Consider the following 9785-nt stretch of genomic DNA (forward strand, 5'->3'; position numbering starts at 1 on the left):
CTGTAAACAATTGTTGGAAAACTACTTGTGTCATGCACAAAGTAGATGTCCTAACTGACTTGCCAATAGTATAAAATAGTTAACAAGAAATTTGTGGAGTGGTTGAAAACAAGTTTTAATCTCCAACCTAAGTGTATGTAAACTTCAAACTTCAACTGTAAGTAGAGCGCCATAGCCAAAGAGAGAGAGAGAGAGAACTTTCTTCGATGCATTGTAATTGAGATTGTCAACTGTAGAATTACATTTACAAGAACAGCCATGCCCATTCAAGTCAACATTCCAGGACAGTTGGACCAGCAGCCATCAACTAAACTGACATTACATAAACTGACATTAGATTGCCACACCAGCTCTGTCAGGAGGAATGGGCCAAAATTCACCCAACTTATTGTGGGAAGCTTGTGGAAGGCTACCTGAAACATTTGACCCAAGTTAAGCAATTTAAAGGCAATGCTACCAAATACTAATTGAGTGTATGTAAACTTCTGACCCACTGGGAATGTGATGAAAGATATAAAAGCTGAAATAAATAATTCTCTCTACTATTATTCTGACATTTCACATTCTTAAAATAAAGTGGTGATCCTAACTGACCTAAAACAGGGAAATTTTACTAGGATTAAATGTCAGGAATTGTGAAACACTGCGTTTAAATGTATTTGCCTAAGGTGTATGTAAACTTCAGACTTCAACTGTATGTCCTCTGCTGGCCATACCTGGTATCTGAGATGTGAGTTCACAGATCCAGGAAGTGAAATGTTATAGGTCCGTGAAAGCCACTCCTACTCTGCAAACAAGAAACAAAACGTATCTCTGAAGCTCAGTCTTTTTATGTGTTTCAAAATGGCAGAAGCCATGGACACGATCAGTTGTTCGATCTGTTTGGAGATACTAAAAGATCCAGTGACTATTCCCTGTGGACACAGCTACTGTATTGGCTGTATTAAAGGCTACTGGGATCAGGAAGATCAGAAGCTTGTCTGCAGCTGCCCTCAGTGCAGACAGACCTTCAACCCAAGGCCTTATCTGAACAGAAACACAGTTATGGCTGAAATGGTGAAAACACTGACAGAAAAAAATACGAAAAAGAAGACAAAACTCCAAGCTGCTCCTCCTGCTCACTGTTATGCTGGACCTGGAGATGTTGAGTGTGACGTCTGCACTGGGAGAAAATTAAAAGCTGTCAAGAGCTGTCTGGTGTGTCTGGCCTCTTACTGTGAGACACACCTCCAGCCTCACTATGAATCTCCTGCCTTTAAGAAGCACAAACTGGTCAAAGCCTCCCCACAACTACAGGAGAAGATCTGCTCTCATCATGACAAACTACTGGAGGTTTACTGCCGGACAGATCAGCAATGTATCTGTTATCTGTGTATGTTGGATAAACATAAAGGCCATGATACAGTCTCTGCTGCAGCCGAAATAGCTGAAAAACAAGTAAGAACCTTAATATGCTTGCTTAAATATTAAGAATTACAAAATAAAACAACGAATGGTCCCTATGTACCATATTTGCATCTGAACAAGGACGAATTTCATGTATGAACTTGCAAAACAGGAAAACATACACAGAACACTACATAACCCTTTTCCTTCATAAGACATGCCATAAAGTCTGACTATCATTCATTAGAACAGAAAAAGAATGAATAAAATGACATTTGTTTCTCTACAGAGGCAGTTGGGGGAGAAATTTAAGCAGAGAATCAAGGAGAGAGAGAAGGAGATGCTGGAGGTGAGACAGGCAGTGAAGTCATTCAAGGTGAGTTTTGACCATTTGTGACCAACCGCCTCGATTCGGTCTTATGTAGCAAAACATTTTTGTACCAACATTTGAAATTGTGTTCTTTACATTGGATAAAAGTAGAGACACAGAGCTAGAAAATGGTATATCATACACTGCAGTTAACAAACAATAGGAAAGTAATTCTGCTTTGAAAGTTGATTAACTTGTAACCCCACTTTTGAGAAAATGTGCTTTGAATGTTTTGGTACACCTACATGAGAGCTCTTCTTTGTCTACACCCATTCAGCATCGTTCACACCCTCTTAAGCATTAGCCCCACCCATCTCTTTAAGGATTCACATGTGAATCCATGTGGTAAACACACGCTAAAATCTAAGTTTATTTGTCACATAGGATGCGTAGGATACAGGTGTAAACAGTACAGTGAAGTGGTTAGTTGCATAGTAGCAATATCAAGTATCCAGATAAAATATTTTATCATTAGTACATGATGCTTACCTGACACACTTGTCTAAATTTATTGGTCATGTGAAGGAAATGCTATAACCCCCCCCACGGCCACATCTACTAAGTGGATGGGTCACTATTGTCTAGAAATGTACACATATTCATGAAATATAGTGGTTGGCCGTATTCACCCCCAGACACACCTGGCTAATTTGATGGGTCATGTAATAATCAGGGTCTTTTGTTTAGACATGTAGTTAGCTAGCTAGCTAAACAATGAACTAGAATAATCCCAATTTATACTACTAGCAATACAAACATTGTCATAGATGTAGTATGAATCTACAGGTAGCTAAAGCTAACAAACTAGGTTCAGTGTTAGCTAGCTAACATTAGGCTATAACTAGCAATGCAAATGGGTTTTCTGATTCAAATAATATTACCTCACAGATCATACACGTAACGTTAGCAACGTTTGCTACCTAACTAACAGTACACTTTAACTTGCAATAAAAATGGCTTTCTGACTAAATTAGAAACATATCTGAAAATGTAGCAAGACTCTTACCCATATACATGGATGATCGCTTCACGGCAGTCTGGAACCATTTAACTCCGTTTTGTTTGTAGCTAGCGTTACATCTTGTTTGGACAGCGTTGTGTCAAGTCACTCCGGTTCACACTGACCATGGCCTGTGCAGAAATTAACCCATCACTTTTTCCAACTGATCTGTCGATAGTGCCTGCTAAATTCAGGGCATCAATGTTGTTGAGAAAAGTACTTCTCGATGGCTAATGTTATATGTTTTAAAAACAGCACGGTAGAAAGGACTGTCAACACATATTGAGCAGCTCACGTTATAAACAGATGCGTGCTACATGGCAGACCAATCCAAACTCATCTCCCGGCATTTCCAGCCCATCCATTATCTCAGCCAATCATGGCTAGCGGGAAGGTTCCTGCCTTTTTCTGTGGCAAAACTAATTAGGCTTGTAATTTAACAATTGTATTTGTATTTTTGGATGGAATACAAGTTTGTTATTAAGGCAAATGAAAGTTCACATGTTCCAGTAGGCATTTCTGCCAAAAAACACATTTTGATAAAAAAATAAATGTTTACGTTCGAATGCCGCTCCTGTGAAGTAGTGACGTGCGACATGCTCCTAGTTTCCTGAAACAAGTCACATTTACATGCTTTCACTTAGCAGATAGTCCTTTCTAAGTGACTTACTATTCTTAAACTAAAGTCCAGCAAAACTAGAGCCAGTTAGGAACCCATGGAGGGCCACATTCCCATCCCACTGAGCCTCACTGTGGGGAACAGGCTGTCTGGAGTTCTGGTGAGAGCTGAGTGAATGGGCTGATTAAAATGCCCCCCACCTCTCCTCTCTCTGTGTGTCCTAACAGCGCTCTACACAGGCAGCAGTTCAGAGTAGTGAGAAGATCTTTACTGAACTGATCCGCATCATTGAGGGAAGGGGCACTGAGGTGAAGGAGCTTATCAGAGCCCAGGAGAAGGCTAATGTGAGTCGGGCTGAAGGACTCCTGAAGCAGCTGGAGCAGGAGGTGGCTGAGCTGAAGAGGAGAGAGGCTGAGCTGGAGCAGCTTTCACACACAGAGGATCACATCCATTTCCTCCAGGTGACATCACTGTCCACTCTGTCCATTGCAGCAGGTGTCGCTCCTAAAGGGAAATCTTTAATTAAATTATTTGAATCTATAAATTGTGCCTTCCTGTATTATACTTATGCTAAAATGTTTATTCTGTTCTACTGAGCCATTAACTTTATGTTCGTATTCTTATATTTTCTTATTTCTTAGAACACCCCCGCAGACCCCACAAGGCGGGGGGCATACACAACGAAAAGCATAGCACCAGATAGCATATGAACATGTCATAAGCATTTATTTATTTTATGACAGGAAATTGGCTTTAAAACTGCAAAAAAAAAGTTCTCAGCCTCATGGCAGAATGTGTAGAATAGCAGGAAATTAGTTCTAAAACAGCAGTTTATTGGAGGTGGGAAAACTGCGCTAAGCCTGCAAGTAAGCATTTTGTTGGATGGTGTATACCATGTGTATACTATACATACGACTGAATAAAATAAAACACAAATTAAAGTTTCTCAATAATCATATTTTCCTTTTTTCCTGGTCTTTGAATCTAGAGTTTCCAGTCTCTCTGTGTCCCTCCTGGATCTGAGGCCTTACCCAGCATCACTATCAACCATCAGGTCTCCTTTGAGGATGTTATGAAATCTGTCTCTGAGCTGAGAAACCGACTTGAAGATATCTGCGCTGGGGAGATAATTAAGATGTCTGTACAAAGTAAGGACACATCTTCTTAGACCACATTAAAATATGGGATTCAATCAATTGCTGATGGTTACGTTCCAGATAGGGCATTTGATTTGCACTGCAGTGTGTCCTAAATGGATGGAGTTGACTCTTAATTTAGAATCTGGTAGTGCCATGGGAAGTTAAGCCCTGGAATTTTGCTTAAATTCATTAAAAAAAGTTAGTTTATAACAGTGAACCTTTTTTGTGGGATACACAAGGCAATTCTAGGTCTTGTGGCATATTTTGGTTAAACTATCCCCAATTCAACGGAATTGCAACCCTCTGCATGTACAGTGCACTCTTCCATCACATGTACAGCTGATTCTCAAGATCTTGCACACTAATGAGATGCTGTTAAGGTACGTTTTGATTACAATACTGGGTGGGGTGAATATATTTTATATGACATACATGATTTTTTGTTAACTAGTAAATAGTAGCCTACAGCAAAGTGGGTTTAAATAATTTCTAACTTGATAACAATTTCTGCTAGTTAGTTTTTGCTACCATGTGGGTTTTTGCTTGCTTGAGCCTTTTAAACTGAGGAGTGTTAATTCACCTGTTTCCATACATGTTTCATTTTAAAACATGTATCTTACAAAGGAGTTGTTTAATCTAACTGCTTAACTATTTATCTGTACATCGAATTGTATTTTGTTGTTTTAACAATTTTTTTTCTAATCTTTCCAGGAAAATGCCATGGGCACTATCTGAGGTGTGGAGACATTTCACTGCAACTAATGTAGAATGAAAAGCTGTATACATTTGCAGATACTGTGCCAAATCATATGTGAAGAATGCAACAAAGATGCAGAATCATCTGGCCAAGTGCATAAAGTCCCCTCAGTGCTCACAACAAGCAACCTCTGACAAAAGTCCCTCGAATAGAAGTAGAGGTGAACATTATGAATCAGAAACCTTATCGATAGCAACAACTCATGGTCCTCCTGGAATCAGAAGTTTTTTTTGACTCAATGGAGGAACGTAGTCAGAGAAATGCTGATGAATGTCTTGCTCGAGCTGTGTATGCAACTGATTCACCTCTGATGCTCACAGGCAATGTGTATTGGAAGAGATTTCTGAATGTTCTTCGCCCAGCATAAACCCCTCCAACCAGACATGCTTTAGCTACTCATTTGCTGGATGCAGAGTTCAAGTGATGGTCAAGCAAATCATAGAGAAAGCATACTGTATTGCAATCATCTCTGATGGGTGGTCGAATGTTCGTGGGCAAGGAATAATTAACTACATCATCTCCACCCCTCAACCAGTATTCTAAAAGAGCACAGACACAAGGGACAACAGACACACCGGTCTCTACATTGCAGATGAGCTGAAGGCAGTCATTAATGACCTTGGACCACAGAAGGTATTTGCACTGGTGACAGACAATGCTGCAAACATGAAGGCTGCTTGGTCTAAAGTGGAGGAGTCCTACCCTCACATCTCACCCATTGGCTTTACTGCTCATGCATTGAATCTGCTCCTCAAGGACATCATGGCACTGAAAACAATGGATACACTCTACAAGAGAGCCAATTAAATGGTTAGGTATGTGAAGGTTCATCAAGATATAGCAGCAATCTACCTCACCAAGCAAAGTGAGAAGAATAAGAGCACCACATTGAAGCTGCCCAGCAACACCCGTTGGGGTGGTGTTGTCATCATGTTTGACAGTCTCCTGGAGGGGAAGGAGTCTCTCCAAGAAATGGCCATATCACAGTCTGCCGATATGGACAGCCCCATCAAGAGGATCCTCCTGGATGATGTATTTTGGGAGAGAGTGGTAAGCAGCCTGAAACTCCTGAAACCTGTAGCAGTAGCCATTGCACGGATTGAGGGAGACAATGCCATCCTGTCTGATGTTCAGACTCTGCTTGCAGATGTAAGAGAATAAATCCGTACTGCCCTGCACACTTCACTGTTGCAGAGGAAACTGCAGTTCTGAAATGCATCAAAAAGCGTGAAGACTTCTGCCTGAAGCCCATACACGCCACAGCGTACATCTTGGACCCCAAGTATGCTGGCAAGAGCATCCTGTCTAGTGCAGAGATCAACAAGGCTTATTGTGTCATCACTACCATGTCTCGCCACCTTGGCCTGGATGAGGGCAAGATTTTTGGCAGTCTGGCAAAGTACACTTCCAAGCAAGGGCTTTGGGATGGAGATGCAATATGACAGTCATGCCAACATATCTCATCAGCCACCTGATGGAAGGGACTTTGTGGATCTGAGGCTCTTCCCCCTGTTGCCTCCATCATCCTCCAAATCCCACCAACATCAGCCACCTCAGAGTGCAACTGGTCCTTGTTTGGGAACACACACACCAAAGCACGCAACAGGCTGACCAATACAAGGGTTGAAAATTGGTGGCCATCCGGGCAGATTTGAGGCTTTTTGAGCCTGACAACGAGCCATCCTCAACAAGGTTGGAAAGTGATAGTGAAGATGAGGCCTCAGAGTTTGATGTTCAAGAGGTGGACATTGAGGAGGTCCAGGGAAAAGACATGGAAGCCTGAGAGGAAGACAACCAAAGCTTTAGTTTCTAGACTATCATTTTACTGATGTATGTTGAAAACGTTTTTGGGAGATGCGATGGATCATTGGGGTCATTCAAAATTCCCTTTCTATTGTTGTTCAGTGAAAACATCCCATGTGAAGAGTCATTCAATTAAAGTTGTCAACTCATTTAATTAAAGTTCAATTCGTAACTAAATACTTTTTAAAATTTCTATTGGAAGGATTTAATAATTTGCAATTATGTCTACTTATGATAAGGTAAAATGTTTCTGTTTCTGTTTCCATATGATATAGTAAATATATCTGATGCTAAACATCTACATTTAAATGGTATTAATATTAATTTGCATATATTTCCGTTAATTCCCATATATTCCCGTTAATTCCCACGGAAAGTTTCCACCTCTGAATATTCCTCAATGTGCAACCCTATGCGTGATCAGTCTGGATGGACCAGTCATGTTTGATTCTCTCTGTTTTCATAGTGTCAGGACTTCACATTGTCCCACCTCCTGGGCCCAGGACCAGAGAAGAGTTCTTGAAATGTGAGTTAAACACACACACACAAAACACACACACACAAAAACATACTTTTTTTATTCAACAATACCCACTGACATCTTGAGTTCATCTTCACCACAGCTTTTCTCTCATATATTCACAGATTATTGCCAGCTGACTTTGGATCCCAACACACCAACTCAACGTTTGTACCTGTCTGAAGAGAACACAAAGGTGGCATACAGTCATGAGCGCCAGATCATACGTCCTCACAATCCAGAAAGATTTCAGATGTGGCACCAGGTGCTGTGTAAAGAGGGTCTGTCTGGAGCCTGCTACTGGGAGGTAGAGTGGAGTGGGATCATGGTTACTATAGCGGTCTCATATAAAGGGATCAAGAGGCACGGTGGAACAGAGTGTTGGTTTGGGAACAATGATAAGTCCTGGTGTTTGGTATGTTATTCAGATAGCTGCTCTATCAGGCACAATATGGCACCATTTGAGTCACATTTGGTATTTAATATGGACTTTGATAAGGACTTTACAGAAGAGATTAAAATCCCTGTCGCACCCTCCTCCAGAGTAGGAGTGTACCTGGACCACAGTGCAGGAACTCTGTCCTTCTACAGCGTCTCTGACACAATGACCCTCCTCCACAAAGTCCAGACCACATTTACTGAACCCCTTTATCCTGGTTTCTATTGTAATTGTGATTCATCTGTGAAGATAATTCCTTTGCCTTAACACTACATGTGTCCAATCTTCACATACCAAAACAATCATCATAATTTATTGTAAATCTGATACATTAAAAAAGGACACTAAAGAAATTACAGAAATAAGTGTTGTCATCAAGAATCAAATTTGATAACTCATTTTTATGTAAATGTAAAACTTTAAAAGGAAAATGACAATGAGTAAAATTTTCTGATCTGAAATGCAAAAAGCAACGGTGTTACTTACAGTAACAGCATGATGTATCTCCACTTGAGATGAGATGGTGGAGATCATTTATGCAGATCTAAAGTAAAGTCAACAATGCACGGAATTAAATTATGTATTGTGTTGTTGAATTTTGTAGAGTATTAACGGTTTGAAATGTTATGACTTTTTGGTAAACTCCCTTGTAACCTTTGAGGGCTGGTTAGTGGACAGAAAGATTAGTGGACAGAAAGGGTAGTAGAAAAGGTAGTCATCTTTAGAGAAGAACAAATTGCTTTATCAAACCAGGAGAGGACAGCAGGGAGGCAGAAAGCTGATCCTTTCCTCCAATGTGCTTTGAGAGGAATTTAGAAAACCAGGATAGAGGAAGCAAGGGTATGACAGCGAGTAACACTTTCAGACACATCTATTGCGTCTAATCTCTTTATTTTTCAAGCAGCAAACAAACTTGATTTTATGAGGCAAATCATGCTGGATTTGTTTTGCTGGATCTCTCTCTCTTTCTGAAAGCTGCCTATTCCTGTCTCTCGCTCAGTGCTCTCCAGCTTTTTAATTATTTTAACTAAACCCCCACCAGTGCTTAGGCTTTGATTGCAAAGCTTTATATTTGACTAAATTAAAAAAAGTGGGGGAAACACTGTCTAGGCAAGAGTGTATTTTAAGTAGAAACACGCAGAATAGCGTGTGTGTAAAGCTCTCATTGAGAGCTGCACAGCAAATAAAAAATCCTCAATCTTGTCCGTTTTTCCTTCTGGTTCCAAACCGTTGCTGATTTTCAGTTTAATGTTCTGATGCTGTAGTTCTTCACCAGGAGAGCAGGAGAGCAACACAGCAGACTCATCTCAACATTACACCACTTTTGACATCAGAACAACTTTTTTGATTGAACTATCCCTATTAGTGTTTTCTATTTTTACTAATGATCTACCACTAGCCTTAAACCAGGCCTGTGTATGCTGAAGATTCAACCTCATACACGTCAGCGGCCACAGCTAGTGAAATCACTGCAACTCTCTAAACAAAGAGTTGCAGTCAGTTTCAAAATGGGTGGCTAGTAATGAACTTGTCCAGAATATATTGAAGACTAAGAGCATAGTATTTGGTACAAATCACTCCATAAATGTTAAACCTCAGCTGAATCTGGTAATGAATGATGGCTGTTGAGCAAGTTGAGCAGACTTAACATGTTGGACTGTAAATTGTCATAGTCAAGGCATATTGATTCAATTGTTGTAAAGATGGTGAGAGGTCTGTCTGTGATAAAGAGATGCTCAGCGTTCTTACCAC

The 9785-nt window shown here is 40.4% G+C and overlaps 1 protein-coding gene across 2 annotated transcripts; it reads left to right on the plus strand.

Annotated features, from left to right (window-relative positions):
• The first annotated feature begins 788 nt into the window (after window positions 1-788).
• On the plus strand, window positions 789-9236 carry LOC120053987 (E3 ubiquitin/ISG15 ligase TRIM25-like). Of its 2 annotated transcripts, XM_039001338.1 has the most exons (7): window positions 789-1437; window positions 1676-1762; window positions 3603-3836; window positions 4364-4523; window positions 5226-5250; window positions 7541-7600; window positions 7720-7885. In XM_039001338.1, exons 1-7 carry the CDS (start codon window positions 832-834, stop codon window positions 7775-7777), a joined length of 1230 nt encoding a protein of 409 aa, XP_038857266.1. In that variant the 5' UTR covers window positions 789-831; the 3' UTR covers window positions 7778-7885. The 2 variants fall into 2 exon arrangements, with proteins under 2 accessions (XP_038857266.1, XP_038857265.1); XM_039001337.1 differs by lacking the exon at window positions 5226-5250 and having other exon boundaries at window positions 7720-9236.
• The last annotated feature ends 549 nt before the right edge of the window (window positions 9237-9785 follow it).

This window comes from Salvelinus namaycush, chromosome 9 (genome assembly GCF_016432855.1).
Source record: "Salvelinus namaycush isolate Seneca chromosome 9, SaNama_1.0, whole genome shotgun sequence".
Taxonomy (NCBI): domain Eukaryota; kingdom Metazoa; phylum Chordata; class Actinopteri; order Salmoniformes; family Salmonidae; genus Salvelinus; species Salvelinus namaycush.